Source organism: Centroberyx gerrardi, chromosome 19, assembly GCF_048128805.1.
Source record: "Centroberyx gerrardi isolate f3 chromosome 19, fCenGer3.hap1.cur.20231027, whole genome shotgun sequence".
Taxonomy (NCBI): domain Eukaryota; kingdom Metazoa; phylum Chordata; class Actinopteri; order Beryciformes; family Berycidae; genus Centroberyx; species Centroberyx gerrardi.
In genome coordinates this window covers 4,611,045-4,629,478 of record NC_136015.1, presented here as the reverse complement: position 1 = coordinate 4,629,478, position 18,434 = coordinate 4,611,045, and the positions used below count along the sequence as shown (strand labels likewise).

The 18,434-nt window shown below is 41.8% G+C and overlaps 2 protein-coding genes across 2 annotated transcripts; both read left to right on the top strand.

The window, feature by feature from the left end:
• The first annotated feature begins 1,347 nt into the window (after positions 1-1,347).
• Positions 1,348-13,840, top strand: pdik1l (PDLIM1 interacting kinase 1 like). Its single transcript, XM_071907561.2, has 3 exons — positions 1,348-1,435; positions 5,091-5,386; positions 9,786-13,840. Exons 2-3 carry the CDS (start codon positions 5,102-5,104, stop codon positions 10,524-10,526), a joined length of 1,026 nt encoding a protein of 341 aa, XP_071763662.1. The 5' UTR covers positions 1,348-1,435; positions 5,091-5,101; the 3' UTR covers positions 10,527-13,840.
• A 600-nt stretch (positions 13,841-14,440) lies between these two features.
• LOC139918260 (replication protein A 32 kDa subunit-like) lies at positions 14,441-18,098 on the top strand. Its single transcript, XM_071907577.2, has 7 exons — positions 14,441-14,569; positions 15,394-15,507; positions 15,606-15,677; positions 15,762-15,881; positions 16,435-16,560; positions 17,046-17,143; positions 17,864-18,098. The coding sequence occupies exons 1-7, from the start codon at positions 14,441-14,443 to the stop codon at positions 17,952-17,954; spliced, it is 750 nt and encodes a 249-aa protein (XP_071763678.2). The 3' UTR covers positions 17,955-18,098.
• The last annotated feature ends 336 nt before the right edge of the window (positions 18,099-18,434 follow it).

Sequence of the window (18,434 nt, the reverse complement as noted above, 5' to 3'; positions counted from 1 at the left end):
AGAATACAGTAGATACATACCAGTATAGTGAAGGATTTACACTGTTCTGGTGTGTCATTTATCCATAAACTCACTGTTCTTCTGTAAAATACTTTAAAACACACCTTTTTTGCTTGAACATGTGGTCTGGAGTCTGTTTTTTGTATTTGGAATTGAATTATTCTATGCATTTGCCTTTTGCCCTTTTGTTTTATTATTTTATTCCCTCTTCACTTCTTTCTCACTTTTTATTTATTGGTAACATTTTTGTTTATCCTGTCAAGCATAATAACAAGATAATACTAATAATACTACTACTACTACTAATAAAAAATAATAATATTGTGGCACCATGGTGTGAGAAATAAGTGACAGTGTGCACGTGTGTGTGTATGTGTTTGTGTGTGTGTATGTGTGTGTGTGTGTGTGTGTGTGGGGGGGGGGTCAGCATTTCATAGACTGTCTGGCTGGCAAATGAAGGTAGCTGCGTTAGGCTAGCCAGAGTTAGCAAAGGAAAAGACCGGAAGCGAAGTTATTTTGCCTTCAAAATAAAAGCGTATAAAAGCGTCAAACGTGTCACCTCTGGGGGGAAAATTATTGGGTTGTCTTACAAAAATAACAAAAAAACTGTCAGTGGAATCTTTAGATTATACGTGGAGTAAAACTATAGCTGTAAAATAGACTCGTAGGCCTTTTTAGGGTTAGACTGATAGTCCGGTTTGTTTGATTTATTGTCGTTGTTAATGCATTTATTGCAGCAGTTTGTTTCATGTTTATTGCACAAATGATCAATACTACAGTGGTTGTCCAGACGTTTTAATGAGCATTTTCTTCTTCTTCTTTTTCTTCTTCTTATTATTTATATTATTATTATTTATCCTAGGTTTCAACAGAGTTTAAGTGTCCCGTGACCTAAATGCTGTTTTCACCCTGCCAAGATTAAAATGATGAAAATAATAATAATAATTGTTATAATTAAATTCTGTGGGAAACGATGAATACTTGTAGTTTTTGGAATTGTTCGTCATGGAAATGGTCCATAAATTCAGATATTGAATGTCGGCACAAAATACCTTCTATCAAAAGTTAAAGAAAAAAAGAGATACTACTACTAATAATAAATGATAATAAATAATAATAGGAATCCATATAAACACAATAGGTGGTGGTAACCTAAATATTGGTGTCGGTATCTGCCTTCAAAAACCCATATTGGTCATCGAACCTGAATTATGTTATGTAATATTTTATTGTGTACTGCAATAAGGGATTTTAGTTTGAAAATTGTAACCGGAAGTTGTGTGTCTTATTCTGGCTAACTTGGCACTGGTGTCCTAGCAGCTGCACGCTCCCACATTCTGTGTTTGACTGCGCGAGAGCAGAGCGTGTGCGGCGGTAATGGCTGCCAGGGAGAGTGAGGAAGACAACAAATGAACCCCTGAGAGAAAATTTAAAGGTAAGAATAAAAAGATGGGGACTTACAACAAAACAACACTAGCTTCTTCTATCCACAGACACACGTCTTTTGTCTTAGCCTTAGTTGTGGCTAGTCGACTTGGTGCGCAGGTGTGTGTGTTTTGAGGAACCTGGCTGGATGTGTTCATGACATACACACACACACACGCACACACACACACACACACACACACACACACACACACACACACACACACACACAGGACAATAAACTGTCAATGCCATATGCCTGTCAATGCACGCCTCTTTAATGTCCTAGTATAATTTGACACGTAGAAACTTGTTTTAGATTCAAATCAGAGAAGCTAGATGCCGATGTAAGTGTCGATTGTGCTGGCGAGATCTGGACTCTTTGTTAGCTGGTGTTAACATGATTAGCTAGCTAACCAACAACATTAACGTTAGCTGACGTTGGCCAGGCCACATACTGTAGCTGTTAGCTTGTTAGCCAATCAGCTAAGTGAATGTCTGTCTGTCTGATTAGCCTATGAGCATGCTGGCTAACATCTTTTCTGTCTCATGAGCACCTTTTCGCTTCCGTGTTGGTTTTCGATCTCCAGATCTGACACAATATCACCTATTGATAAATAATATTAAGTTTGCTGAGTATTCGATCATTGAATACACATAGGCTGGTGTGAGAGCAAGTTAATAGTGCACTCTGTCCGTTCAAAAGCTTATGTTGCTGGCCAGCATTTTCAGTATTGAACTATTTGAGTTTTGTTGACTTACTGCGGTGCTAACTTGTCGTTACCCCCATATTCCGTTCAAAAATGTGTCAGTTTAAAGTTGCTTTGCTTATCGGCTAAAGTGCATACCTTGGAGAGTATGACTTATAGAGCTTGTCTGAACTTTAATGATGCACTCTTCAATTCGGCATACATACAATATACCTAGCAGCTCTTGCCAAAATACAATTTCACCTCCCAACAAAATACACCGTTGAGGCCAGTGTTGAGTAGTGTGAACCATTTCTAAAAGTTAACACTTTATTGAATTTAAGTGCTGCTTGGGGATCATCTCTATGCCGATTTCAATATCGGCTACTATTAATTCAGAAAATTACATAAGTTATGTTCTACCAGTTATGTACCTTGGCTGATGAGCAAAGAAATTTTTAATTACCAAATTTTCTAAAGGAGGTTGGCTTGACACTCGCCATACAGAAAAGAATGGAACGTATTGGGGCTAATTATGTGCCAAAGTCAAATTATGACCTGACATCCTTGCAGTCGTTGTAGGCTCTTAAATTTTAAAACCCTCTACATTTGAATATAGCCTAATTAGTGAATGACATGTCAGGCTGCGTTCACACATAGCGTTGTTTTGAGGCACCTTTGCTAAAGTGCGTTAACACAGGATGACAGATGGGGCACTTTATGTCTTATTGACTGAGCGTTTTAAAGGGACAACAGGTTTTATGTTGATGAGGAGTGACATGACATTATTTGCCACTGTAATTTTACAACTTGTCATGGTTGTATTAGCACTATGCAAACTGTAATGTCAGGCTGTCAGTGACCTGTGATGTTAATTGAAGTCACTTCTGTGGATATCGGCATTGTCATGTGAACCGAACTTTCAATATTATTTAGATACTGTGGAGAAGATTGAGTTCAAAATAGACGTTTTATAAACATAGAATACTTTAACCAAATGTTTTCTGCAAGCTGAAGTTGCATTTCAATGTCGCCCCCAGATGGCGTATACATGCATATGGCAGGTGGATTTAAATAGGTAGCCTAACAGAAAAAGAGGGACTAAAACAGAGGTTGAGTCTCAGTCTGGCTCTTGACAGTGGACTGCAGCAGTCAGTCAGACAGCTGAAACCACCAACAGATACTGGAACAGTGCACAAACCCCACAGCCGAAATTATACCCTATACCCTAGTGCTATAGAAAAACATTAAAGGAAGACCTTGCTGATCTTGCCTTGTCTAAACAGTACAGACCTAAAGACCTGTTTTTGTGCTGTGGAAGAAGTGTAGCAGCTACATGATAAGGATTAGTGGAACTAAGGGAGATGTCCTGATTTGCAGAGCAGTTTGATAATGGGCCAAAAGATTTTCAGAAGAATTTTAAGAATTTTGTTTTATTTTTTGCAATATGAATTTCTATTTTGCTGTCAGCTATAGGTATTGGGGAGTGGTGGTGGTGGTGGTCGGGCCGAAGGGCTGTATTTCACCTGCCCACAAGAGGGAGCAATAGGAAGGGAACAGTTGTGTTTTGCAGAGTAATCCCCAATATGGCCTTAGTGCGGAATCCCCACACTGGGCAAAAATCGAAATACTCCGGAGTATTTCACTGGAAAAGATATGCGGCGCCTTGCTGACATTTCGATTTGATGCACAAACACAACAGCAGTATGAGTCCTATAATGCGTCATAAGAAGCAAGTCGTTTTCATTTGGACGTCTTGCAAGCAGTCGGTGTGATATTCTTCCTTTTTAATAAACCAAATGCATTTAGAAATGCACAGGATATGATGTTGCTATCCCTTGTGCCATAATCCAAGGTGAGCATTCACAGAGACAGAATGAACAAACACAATGATATACTACCATGCAAATGAGTACCATGGAAAGAATCAGGCTGTACCGTCATAAATCTACAGCACCATAAGACAGGCGGCAACATTCACCACTTACCTACTCTAGCTTTCAGGGTGAGTGAGTGTAGGCAAGTCATTGGGGTTATCACGTGGGCACCCTCCTTCACCCATGTTTCGTTGAATTAGGCCCATCTACATCTGCACCCTACAATGTTACACACTATACAAGTTACACCCTACACTGCCCAAGCAGAGAGCAGATACCCAGCCAACTCAGCAGTCCGCACATCCACATTGTATCTGCTTAGGCTAAACTAAGTGTGGCTGGCCCTGCTGGCTTGGATGCCAGGGCCCGCTCAGCTGTCCAGCCACCCTCACTGTTTATCTAATTAAGCCACACGATTACAGAGGCCCCATTTGTGTGGGCTTTAAGTATTAGACTACCACCAAACTAATGTGCAAACGAGTTCTAACAAAACTATGAAACTGTGTAACAGGCTATGAGCAGGGCTATCGCATGACTGCCATCTCGCAAAAAATCACAGCCAAAAAAATATTAGGACAAAACTGTTGCCTGTTGTCTGTTTTTCAGTATGCTTCACAAGTAAGCCTTTACTGAAGCCAAGGTACTAATTGAACATTGTGAAACTGTTCCACTATTTGGACTAAGCCAAGCCACGGCTCCACTTTTTTTCCAAAGAGCAATGGAGATATGTTGCCAGCTCACTGTTGCCACAGTTTATAAAAGGAGTCTTGGGGTGCGTTCGCACCAAGCGTTTTTGGAGCGGTTTATTTGAGCGTTGGAGCCGTAGAGATAATGGTTGGAGCCTTGTTGTTCTCACCTGTTTGGGCAGGTGAGAGATCATCCCCCAACCAGAGGGCCCGGGTTTGATTCCTGTGCAGCCATATACGCCAAAGTATTCCTCAGCAAGATACTTAATCCCTGCATGCTGGTTGGGTGCCGCACTAGCTGGCTAAACCTCCACCCCTACCAAAGTGTGAGGGAATTCCCCCCTTGGGATTCATAAAGTATATCAAATCAAAATCAAAAGATCCTCTTTAAAATCCACATCCTTTGCCCACAGTGAGGAATAGGATGGTAAGCAGCCAGCCGAAGTACGAGCTGATCCAGGAGGTGGGGCGTGGCAGCTACGGCGTGGTCTATGAGGCGGCGGTGAAGCGAACGGGCGCCCGGGTGGCGGTGAAGAAGATCCGCTGCCACTCTCCGGAGAACGTGGAGCTCGCCCTGCGCGAGTTCTGGGCCCTCAGCAGCATCCAGAGCCAGCACCCAAACGTCATCCACCTGGAGGAGTGTGTCCTGCAGCGGGACCAGCTGGCCCAGAGGATGAACCACGGCTCCAGCTCCCCTCTGTACCTTGAGGTAAGGACCGGGAATTCACCAGAAGAGGGTTGGTGACAGTAGGCTGTAGTCTTAACATTGGCATCCTGAATTCATGCTGCATTCATGTCATATGGGAAAGACTGTAGATAAGAGCTTGCCACTTGAAAATACCGTTCATCCTAATTTAAAAGGTGATGCTTGGAAGATATTTGGAATCCCATTGTAAAAGGTAAGACTCACCCATTAATTGACTCTTATCTTCTCTCTTGCAAATTTAAAACAAAACACCAAATCTTTCAAGAAATTGAACAATGGGAAACACGCATGTTGTGCATCAACTCCAGGTAGAATCTATATCTGTTTTGAATGCATTGTCTGTTCATTGTGCCCTGCTTTCATGTGTCAATATGAAACATGTCATTATGCAAAAGTTGGCAGTAATATTCAAATTTCAATCAAATTTGATTCATGTCAGTCATGTCAAGTGCGTAACAGCTGATCAGGAGGATCAACCAAAATCTACGGAAACCTTCAATCTTGACAATTTCAAACAAGTTTGTGGACACTTTCAAGTCGTTGCTTTAACCATCAACTCCTTCCAATGGTTCCCGTGAATAATGACATGAATGCAGCATTACATTGTGCTTCACACTGAAGCTGCCACTCCTGGAATAGTTTCCAGTGATGCAAAACTAACGGGTATTGGTTCAACAGTGAAGTTGGTGGTGATCAGATCTTCTGTAAGAACAGAACATGCCCAAACATTGAACAGTGAGTGGTGCTGCTGTATTTGTGTAGGTTTACTAAATGGCTTAAATTTTCTCTGAATGGATGCTAATTGGCAAAAATGGAATTTCACTTTGGTTTGCTCTGTAGAGGCCAGCAAGGCCAGAACTTGACTGCCCAAGAAAAGGTTGAAGATGGACATTGCTAACAATTACTAGCTGGTTTCAGGCTGTTGGTGTGTGCAGTGTATTCCACAAGCGCTGGCTGTCAGCCAGATAACAGATTGCTTTCCAGCTGGCTACTTCTTTAACAGTAATTTTGTATTTTAGTGCCTGCAATTCTCCTGAATGTAATTGCTGTATTGATAGGAGCCTGGACTCGCACATCGGACATCGGTCTGTCTTTCTGGACACTTTGTTTGGCTTTGTTGTAGCACTGTGCCAGTGAAGGAGGAAGGAGATTTGCGTTTGTGTGCAATCCCACAGAGCTTCCCATTGTGAAAACAAGAGCGAAACTTATGACTCGACAGTATGCTCCACACTGCTCACATGTGTTTGTAACTGGATGTGACAGTAACATGAAACTTGTTAGTTGTGTAAAACTCCCCACTTGGATATAACTGTAAGGTGAACATGAGTGCAATGCCGCACATGGACTTGCCTCTACTCAGCAGTTCAATTTGGCTCAACACAATGCAGTGACAACCGCTAAGGATAAATAAGATTCATGGTATATTGAATTGAAGTCACAGGAGTGTTACATACTGTTCTAGTTCGGTGGTAAATTAACATACTGTAGGTTTACATTTCCTCTGAGAGGGTTTGTATTAATCTATAAAATGCCTATTGTGGCCATGTCTTTTCAGTCAATAATGGCTCACTGTTGAATTTTGTGTTTGAATCACATTTTTCAAACTAAAATGTGGGCTACGTTGTTTTTGATATTTCATTTGGTGAGCCCGATATCCCATTTTTTCCTCAGGGGCCTACTAAAGTCGCTCACTCTAGTATAAGCTAATAAGACTAGCATTTGCTAACTTGCTACTGCAACATTAGCTGACTATTATACTGTTTTTTTGTATTGTTTTTGAAAACTGCATTGACGAGAAATGTCAGGTTTGGATGCCAGATTAGTGTCACAGCACCCGAAATGAATCAAAAACAAAAAAAGTCTTTGGCCATGCCGTATATTTTGCTGTGCATAGATGAGGCAGTAATGGATAGTTTCTCAAAATGTAGAACTTAATGTCTTCTGACGATCTGTCTCACACACTTTGCCTCCGAGGCTTGTTTGTGTTACAGCACTCTCACAGGCACATCTTGAGGATATCTGTAGACCGGATTTTTGCTGGCAAGACTTCGGACTTCAAGTTTCTGTCTCGCAGACACAGAGATGTTGGCAGCTATCTGAGGAAATAGGGAGTGGCCAGAAGGAGAGGAATCTGGCATGATATGGTTGTGTGACATTTTGGAAACACTTGTTGGCTGTGTGTTGCTATGCGTTTTTTAATAGACTAATCTTGTAATTATTGTAATAGGGAGACTATTTTGATTTATTACAAAGTGTATCATGAGTATCCTAGCTTTTTTTTTTTTGATCAGGGTCTTTTTATTGTAATTTTTTACATTATATCACAGGTCCAAACAGGTCCAACAGAAAAAGAAAAGGAAACTTAATCGAATCCCCCACCCCCCACCCCCCAAATACCAGACATACACATATAAACACTATACATAGACAGACATCCATAAAAGGAAAATAAATAACACAAATAGAATGAAATGACAGAAAAATTGGTTACATTATCATGAGTATCCTAGCTTTTTACATGAATATTTTATTTTTTTCCATCTGCTCTTGAACCCTGTTGACAACATTATTGTCACATTGCTGCTGACAATGCTTGACAATTGAGCAGATTTTTCTGCATAGTTGGAGATTGCATGCACAACAGCTTTAACATAATGGTTAGTGTATTGTCCAGTAACTCGGTGCAAGGTGAGCCATCAGCAGTACGCAAGCTCTGTTTGTTGTGCCCAGGCTCTAGATGAATGCTACCAGTCAAAACCCTCAGAATATGCATCTCTATGGGTTTTCACTCATTTACGTCACTGTGTAGCTTCTTTTATCTGGATTCTAAAAGTTTGTGTATGTGCATTTACATGGAGGTTAGACCAGTATACTGTTTTGCCAATATATTAGTAATCATCATTACTATTATTATATATTATTGTTTCAGAGGCTTTTCCACCCTGACGAGAATACAATTCTGGGGGAAACACTGAATACTTTGCATGAAAATATCGGCACAAAATATTGGTTGTCGGCAGTTTCGATCTAAAAATATCAGTCTAGCCCTAATTTATATGGCTATATGTGTGTGTCCATAGTGTTCACTAGTAAGTGAGGTAGATGTTGCTGGTTGGATCTGTGCTGTCGATGGCCGCCCTGGCTCTACACTCACATGAATGTGATGTCAGGTTTCGAGGAGGCCCTCCCCAGTCAACCTGTCTGCAGTCTGTCATGTCGCGGTGCCTCCCCGCTGGCTGACGGCAGGCTTAAAGGCACTCTGGCGGTGCCTGATTATAGTCTCTCAGTGGCACGTGGGCTATTGTCCGACCGCTCGTTCAGCTTTCTGCCGTGTTGGCATTGGCCGCTTTCCCAGAACCCCTTTATTCCAGCTTTTTTTTATTGCCCTGTAATGTTCCAGTGCGTGCTTACAGAAAAACAAACGATAATAGAGGAGAATTATCTGACCGTAGCAACTGTGGGATAATTTGCATCTATTCTGTTTGGGTAGTGGATGCCGGGGCCAGTGGCATGTCAAACAATTTGTGGCCCATTTGTTTACAGCAGGGGTTCCAGTTGGTATTGCTTACTGCAAATATTTTGACCCATTGTATTGCCTGTAAAGTAGTTTACATCCAAGGCATTTAGGATTATGGTTTAACCCATTCACTCTAGATTTAGATTAATCTTTTAACTAAGTTGTACCTTTTGTTGTGTGTTGACGTGCAAAAAAAAATCGTCATCCATCAAACATGCTGTCCTGAAGAGAGTACATCACATCTAATCATAATTTAGGGCACTTTCTTTCATTTGAAATTGATGAAACCTCATAGGTTTGTGGTCAGCTGTCAAAAGGAGGAGTTGTGGTAAGATGAAATGAACTCGGTTCCTCCAGCTGAGGGCTTTAAAGATGAGAGGCTTCTCACGCGGCTTTGATTAAAAAAACACCAGCCAGAGAGACGGCCCACAAAGGACGGTGGGAGACATGCTGCGAATACAAAGCCAGAGCAACGTTGCTTGTTTGGTTAAAGTGACGTTTTCCTCCCCTCACACTCTTGAACTATAATGATGATGGCGTGTCTTCTCCCACTGCTGTTAGTTTATCAATAATCAGGAATGCTAGACTACGCCTAAGTGACATAATCACTTTTGCTTTTCTCATGCAGATCTGTCTGATGGTAGTGCTAGAACTAACGCTTTGCTTTCTTTTGGCTTCCTGCTAAATGCGGATGTCAAACAGGCTCGTTTGGTGGTTTGTTCTTGGCAGTCTAGTTTTTTTTTTTTCTCTGTATTTGCTCAGCAGGATCCGTTCAGCTTTTATCTCAATGGTGACACTTGTGCAGCATGCAGAGACTGACTGTTCCCCAGCCAACACCAATGTTCTCATGTTGACCCGTTATCTTTGTCTTTGTTTCTACTGTAGCTGGTGGAGACTTCTCTGAAGGGCGAGATCACATTCGACCCGTGCTGTGCCTACTACTTGTGGTTCGTCATGGACTTCTGTGACGGGGGCGACATGAACGCCTACCTGTTGTCCCGCAAACCCAGCCGCAAGACCAACACCAGCTTCATGCTACAGCTGGGCAGCGCCCTGGCCTTCCTGCACCGCAACCAGATCATACACCGTGACCTCAAACCGGACAACATCCTCATCTCGCAGGGCTGCACGGCGGCCGGCTCGCCCGAGCCGACCCTCAAAGTGGCCGACTTCGGCCTGAGCAAGGTCTGCTCCACCTCCGGGCTCAACCCCGAGGAGCCGGCCAGCGTCAACAAGTGCTTCCTGTCCACAGCCTGCGGAACGGACTTCTACATGGCCCCCGAGGTTTGGGAGGGCCACTACACGGCCAAGGCAGACATCTTTGCCCTGGGGGTGATCATCTGGGCCATGGTGGAGCGCATCACCTTCGTGGACGTGGAGACCCAGAAGGAGCTGCTGGGGAGCTACGTGCAGCAGGGTTCAGAGATTGTACCGTTGGGGGAGGCCCTCTTGGAGAACCCCAAGATGGAGCTGCTGATCCCTGCCAGGAAAAAGAGCATGAACACCCACATGAAGCAGCTGATCAGGGAGATGCTGTCGGCCAACCCTCAGGAAAGGCCCGACGCCTTCGAGCTGGAGCTCAGACTGGTCCGTATCGCCTGCAGAGAGCTGGACTGGGACACGTGATGGACGACCAAACACAACCATAGACTCAAGCCAATCAAGCACATGTACACATCTTATCGGCTACTGTTCACCTCGCCGGCCACATAATGGGGGATTCGTGTTTTTTAACAAGGGAACAACAGTTAGAATAGTCATTGTTTTGTAGCATGGCTTACACATCGTCCAGCAGCCCTCTGGTGTATTCTCATGGAAAGGTTTGTCATCACTATCAGCCAGGCTGTCCACGCACACACATACTAGCTGCGTCTTTATATCGAAGGGGAGAGGTGTTGTGCCACCCACCTCTGCTGCTTGAATCTGCAGCTTAGTCTCAGGCTAATCACATCACAGCTTCCACTTCCCCCTTAGAGAAGCCCCGGAAGAGCAAAATGACCCCAAAAAAACCTCCATACAATTTGATATGAAACGCGGTCAAACAGCTGTAGCAGGTTGACACTCTTGTTCGATGTCCTTTTTCGCAGTCAAAGGATGTTTGTCTACAAATGACATCTTAGCCTCGGTGCTAATTGTATTTCTAATGCAATATGAGACAATATCCTGTGATCGTTACAATGTACATTTATTCAAAGGGCCACTATAAACACACACACCTCAACGTGCAGAATGTTTTGAAGTCATTTGCGGCTTTGACAGAACCCGGGGTAACTTCCTGCAACTTGATTAGAAACAGCCTGGTACCTCAACCACCAGCATCAGTAATTTCCCACATGGTTACCCCCTTTTTAAGATTTGCGTAAACATCTGCTTTAGTCAGTCTGGTGATGCCTTGGCATAATACAGACATGCCCTAAAAGCTCAGGTACAAACATACAGCTCGATGGAATTTGTAGACAAACATCTACTTTACAAGTGAAATTTGCTTGGTAGCCCTGGGCCCGTGTAGTCCGTTGAAAAAAAAAAAAAAAAAAAAAGCCAAACTTTGGTGCTTGCAGATAAGCTTCTGCTCAGTCGGGTTGTGTGGGCGGGGGACGGTTATCAACAAGTGTCCAGCCAGCAGGTGCTTGTGGTTTGTGTTTTCTTCGCTCTGCCCATTATAGGCTTCAAGCCAAGGTCAATGGAATTAGGTCCCAGACACACCCCTGAACAAGTTTACCAGAATGTACAACGATCAAGTCAAGTCACCTTTATTTATATAGCGCCTTAAACACAAAACACTTTACTACAAAAGCGCTTCATAAGGTTAAAAGAAAAAGCTAACAGAACAAGAAACAAGCTAAACAGATAAAAAAAAGTCCCCAAGCACATATAATATAATATAATAATAAAGCAGGTTGGCCTAAACTCAAAAGAATTTGAGGAATGAGTGTTTTTTCCGGGGGCATGTAATTGCGTCCCCGACTCTTCAAAAAAACAAAAACGCAAGGCAACAAGCTGCTTACTCTTGACACAGAGAAATCCCTATGTTGCCTAAACATAGATGTAAGTAGCTGGAGAGTGCGCTGCTTTGACGTGAATTTTCACAAGGTCCATTCAGACAGAGACCCGCGTTTTTTTTGTTTATTTCTTCCTCATAACTTAACTACCCCATCGCACTGAGAAGCTTTGCGAGGCTGTATTAGGTGCGATAACCGCAATCGCCGTTTGTTTACGGGGCGAAACACACTGTCATCCGACGGTCTACTTATGCATGCAATGCCTCTCACCTTCAGGGAAGAAGCGAGAGAAGACACCAGCGCACACAATCCTCCGTGAGCCAGAGGATCTCTGTTTTTTTTTTTGACACATAATACTGTTGTGTTTAACTTGATCTCTTCTCACTGTGTCAGTGCTCCCCATTTCCTTTGGCTCTGGATCTTACCAGTAATCCCGTTTTCCATGCTTCCGACAGGCTAATTCTAAGCCTATTAAGTTGTTGCAGCAGTTGGCAGAGGATCACGCTCGGGACCCTTTTTGCCTTTCAGGTCATAATTTGTGCACTTTTTTTTTTTTACAGATTTTTTTGCATGAACCTGTAAAAACAAACATTCATCAGAAATTCTTGGCTTCTTCGTCGCTCGTAAAAAAAAAAACCCTGCAGAAAATCTAATTTCCCTCGACCTGTTGCCAACATTTATCCGCGAGACGGCCTTTAACTCCTCCGTCACCAAAATAGTGTTTTAATTTCTTTCCCGTCACGATGAGATTGAGTTTCGCCTTATTCCCGAAATTCTACACCCCTAATTGCGCGATGTCGTGTCATCTTTCTGACATGCACACAATAGTGGCCTCATAAGCTCATTGATATTGCACTCAAAAAACCCCACAAAATTGGCAGAAGTCGTGCTTGAGACGCATCATGTTTGAAGGACCCTCAGCGTAGCGCTTTGGTATGAATAGTAATACCACTCGACATCAGTATTAAGTGCATCTTTTATGCAGGACAAGCTCACTTCCACTGCTTTAGACAATGTTGCTCCGCTTCAAGAATGTGGGTTTTGTGTTATTTTGTAGCCGTCTTTGTATGAGCGGCAAAGTTTGGACTCCAAAAGTAGGTCACCCATATCCTCCAAACTACAGGCAGAAGAGAGGCGGATGATGGGTAGAGTCATTTAAGGCCAGTTTTCTCCTTCCCTTTCAGACGAGAGGGAGGAGGTAGACGTGCGGCTTCCTTTTTTATGTTTCAGACGTTTGCCAAACAAATGCTAAGGCCTAGGGATTAAGAGATTCCACCCTTTGATTTGTTCTATGGAATTCCTTTGCACATGTGTAAATACTGTATAGGATCAACAGGGGGATGAACAAGGTTGATGTACATTTGACTGTGGATGTGCTCTGTTTTCAAGAGCCTTAACTCGTTTGACATGTAAATTGCTGTGATGGATTTAATTTTCTTCAACTGTTAATTCAGCTTCAGTTTACTTCAGTCATTGAAAAAGAAGTGTGATATATTTACAGTTAATACTGTTGGTGTGCTAGTGATAATTATATGTTTTCCATTGGCCTATTGTTTGTGATTTTGTGTAACAAAATCTGGTATATACACAACGTGGGTCAACTCACTTGTCTTTTCCGTCTGATTCTGGGCTGTTTGGAAAACGGAAGAGTCTCCTTTGTAAGTCTGGGAGATTCATCAAATCTATCACCAAAATAAGTGTCCAACACCCCCATTACAAAAAAAGGAACCATCTCAGAAATACAGTGTTGTGTAGGGATTTACAACCAGGCGAACCTAAACTCTCACTTTTTTGTATGAACAATTTTTGCTCTTATGTCATTGTAAGATATTTTGAAGAGATTAAATGAAATTTATCAAAACAAGTGCTGTAAATACCTGTCAATCACTGTTGAATTGATGGATTTTTAAATAAAATGAATTGAAGTCATCTTGCTTGGGAGAAATGGAACACGAAAAATGGCTTTCAGCAGATCATTGTACTCTTTTTCTCTGGTCGTACTCTGCAGGACAGGTAATTGATGTAATTCAATTCACCTGATGGTCTGGGCTTAAAGAGGCTGCCAGCCGGGTGGAGTGTACGTCGTGTACTGGCTTCTGATTGTAGTGGAGAATGGGATAACAGACCAAGGTTTTTGGTCTAACATTACCAACAAGACACATCAGGCGGCCCATGTGACAGTTTCAGGCAGTGTTGTCAAGATATTTCCGTATTTTGTCATGTGGAACCAAGGTACGTTTTAAAATCACCCTAAATAGGGGAAAAAGCCTCAGGCAATATGTCTTTCTCTAAGCCCTTTTCATCATTTATGGCTTATACATGAGTTCAGTGTTCTAACTAGTTTCATAATGAATAAAATCCTTACATACTTTGTTTTTGATGCAGGATATAGTCAGTCCCCAGGTGGGTTCACTGGCCAAAAAGCAGCGAGGACAAAGGTGTGTTAGTTTGCATCTCCTGTCATGAACAATAACTGAAATGCTATGTAACGGAGTCTGCAGAAAATGTATTCATATTGTACACTCCATTGGGCCAAAACTAATGCAATGCCTAACACTGATCCGGCCACAGAGGGCAACTCTTCAGATTTTGCCGTGCACAGTGTCTCAGCTCCTGTCTGTTTCCGAAGTCAATGATGCCTTCGTAATCGGTGACTGCGAGGTCAACCAGGTAGGACTAATGCAACGAAACATCCCCAGCACACAATGTGCTGCACACATCAGATCAGAGCATTTCACTTTGTGTGTGTATCCTTGATGTAATTCAGTTCTCTTGCACAGGGTTCCTACGCAGGTCTGGAAAAAGTAGAGAAAGTGAATTTAAAGTATGGAATAATGCTGACGCTGACGTGACGACACAATTTATGTAGTTGTAGACGCACTTTCATGTCATACATGATAATATTTGTTGTTAGGAAGAGTAGTGGCCTATATGACCTATATTGCCCTGCCACTATGACCATACATCACCTTGAACATCAAACAGTATCTTAAAACTGACTTAAGAAATGAAGATTTGGGTTAAAGTATGCAGAAATGGTAAAATATGTAGGAACCCTGCTTGCATGAGAGAACGTCAGACCAAACTCCATTCAAAAATCTGGCCATTTATGTTGATTTGCCTATCTGCAAAGGTATATTCATCATAAAATATGACTCCATACCTTTTTCTGAATGGTGAAGAGCCACTTTTCAATTCGGCATATGTACAATACACCAAGCAGCACTTTCAATTCAATAAAATCTCAACTTTTATAATTGGCTCCCTGCTTGCTACCACCCACCACAATGCATCATGGTGTAAGAAGATAGTGGGAATAACAGGTGAACCAGTTCTAAAAGTTGACATTTTATTGTAATAAGTTATGCATGGAGAATTGAAGGGTTAATACTCAGTCATATTATAAGGGGTATGCACCTTTGCCAACATGAAACCCATTAAACTGCATGTATAAGAAGTGTGTATGTGTCTGCTTCCGCTTCCTCTCGATGCAGGTGTCTGTAGTGGGCGTCATAAGAAGATTTGTTCCCTTTTTGAGCAACATCCAGTACTCTGTGGATGACATGACTGGCCCGCCTATAGACGTGAAGCAGTGGGTGAACACAGAGGCCAGTGGCATTGATTCAAAACCATAACTGGAGCACAAATGAGAATTGCATACTGCACCATTTGTTTCCCCCTCCTGAAATGTTTGTATTTCTCACAGGACTCCAGTGTGATGTCCACTTTCGCTCCTGGAACGTATGTGAAAGTTTCAGGAAGTCTGCGGAACTTAAAGGTAAATAAGAGAAGTGGAAGATGGCAGTAGATTTGGTTGCAATCTCTTGGACACAGGTATTCCTTTTTTTTTATGTTGCGTTAGGGTCAAAGATCCCTGCTGGCAAACGATATCCGCTGTGTTGAGGACCTGAATGAGATCACATCCCACATGTTGGAAGTGGTGCAGTCCCATATGCAGCTTTTTGGAAACGCTTTTGGAAAGGTACCAGAGCTTCTAGAACTGATTTGACCGATGTGGGTTTTTGTAGGCCCAAGACCAGTATTTTTGTATTGAAGCTATTCAATATCTTAATATTTGACCATTTCATGCCACAAAATTGGAAGTATTCAGTATTTTCCCCCACAACGTTATTCTTGTCAGGGTGGAAAAGCCTCTGAAACAGCATTTAGACCATCATGGGACACTAAAACTCTCCATTGAAACCCAGACTGGTGATGATAATAAAAACATTCATACATACTTGAATCCAGTCAAAATGTTGCATTATAATCAGTTCAGGTTAAGAGCTTCCCGTAGACAACCAGTGTAGTATTGATAAATTCTGCAATATATATGTAATCAAACATCATATCCATCATATCTGAGGTGGACAACACTGATGGATATCTGATTTTTAATAAAAGGCCAATATCGGCCCCATATATCGGTCTAACCCTATCTTCTAGTATTGCCTCTAATATTGCTTGTTCTTAAAAACTTGAATCTGAAATAATTCTCAATACATTTCCTAAGTGTATTCATGTTCTTAAGCCAGGCAGCTGATATGAATATGAATACCACTGCTGCCTCAATGTCAACAACAGTCCAGGGATACAACATGCGTAGTGATGGACACTCTGAAGGCATCTTCCAGAATGGTTTGTCCACCATCTTGGATCAGGTTAGTGTGTTTGTGACACTCTAAGTGATATTTCAGTTTGGTAGAGCCCTATTCACGTTTAGCATGTAAACCTCCAAAGGGGTTCCAGAGCATTCACCCTCCAATATTAGTCGCCCTGGGGATTCACTCTCACCGCCAGCATTCAGTTTTCCTCAGTTCTAAATATTGCTCAGTGAAAATATAAATAAAATATATAAAATTACCTCTTTAAGTTTGACCATGAACTTGATATGAAACATTTACTGGCCCTACCTTGCCATATTTGTATGTTAGTTTCTAAAGGTTGGATTTTTAGACTATGTAGATTTCCAAAACAGTTGACTATGGTTCCCCAGTATGAACCGTAGTAGTGAACTCAAATGGAGGTGTTATGTACTAAACAGTACAATGTTTGACTAAACTGGCATGACTCAAAATGTATGTTGTTGAATGGCATATGACAATACTTGCAGGCATGTGAAGTAATTTCTTGATTTCCGTGTAAGGTTCTGAGTGTAATCAGGAGGTGCTCTCCCCATGATGTGGGCATCAGTTTCCAGGACCTGAGGAAGCACCTTGGGTACCTCAATATTGCAGACATCAGGTAGCTTTTGAGCTGACCCTGCCATTTTTGTTTGTTTTTGGTAGACTGTCCTTCCCTGTTAAGTGATGAGACTATAGACACCAAAATCATCCTTGTGTCCCTGGTAGATCACTGGCTCTGATGGTCCTAACACCATGTTGAGTGATAAGCTCCATGCTAACACTTTAGCATACACTATGTTGAGGGACAGTAGGCCACTAGCATTATCCACAGGATGAACACTGACTTTTTAGTAATAAAAATTCTTTGTGGTTTTATTATGGCCTGTACAGTTTATTTCAGGCGATCAACCACATATTGATTAATCAGCTGCGCAGTGATTTTTAAAATGTATTTATTTTTTTGTAGCTGTACAGTCTCATTTTGCCCACCCCATTCCTGTGGAAATCCCTGCTAGTTCAAAACATTATTTTTGTGTTAATTTTACTTTCTTTTAATTTCTCACTTTTAAGATGATGCTAGTGGCCTACTATCAACATAGTGTATGCTAAAGTGTTAGCATGGATCCTACTCTCACTCAACATAGTGTATGCTAAAGTGTTAGCATGGAGCCTACTATCACTCAACATAGTGTATGCTAAAGTGTTAGCATGGAGCACTGGAGCCAATGATCTACTGGGGACACATGGATGATTTGTGTCTGTTCTCATCAGTTTGCAAACAGAACGTCTTCCAAAAATTCAGTGCTTCAACTCACAACCTGTCCCTGTTCTTATACAGAGAGTCCTTGGATTTTCTCGTCAATGAAGGTCATGTCTTCTCCACCATTGATGAGCATCATTTCAAGTCCACAGACTACGAAACATCATAATCCCTGGTTTACAGCTGATCAGTGATGTAAACTCTGTTAATTTGCCTGTTTTTAGGCTGACATAAATCTTAACAGTACAGTTTAGATTTTGTGCCATATAATTTTTTTTTCTTTATATATTGGTGGTTGTTTTGCCTCATGATGATCGACTGGAGATCATGGTTTACCCATCTTCTTATTTACTACTCCATCACTGTAGTTGATGGCTGTGTCTGTCTTGATTCAAAGCTGGTTAGCCCTGTATAATTACATACTGACAGATAAAGGCACTGTTGGATTGGTTGCAGGGCATGTTCACAGGAGTATTGTAATTTGTTGCCTGTAATTAACTACTCTATATTGCTTAGGCTTGTTTTTGTTTGATATTTGTTTCTAGTTATTTATGCTCTGCAGATGTGAATACCCTGCCAATCATGTCATGATTATATGAATGAATCCTCAAACATGCCTCATGCCCTATTTATTTAAGCACAATCACCT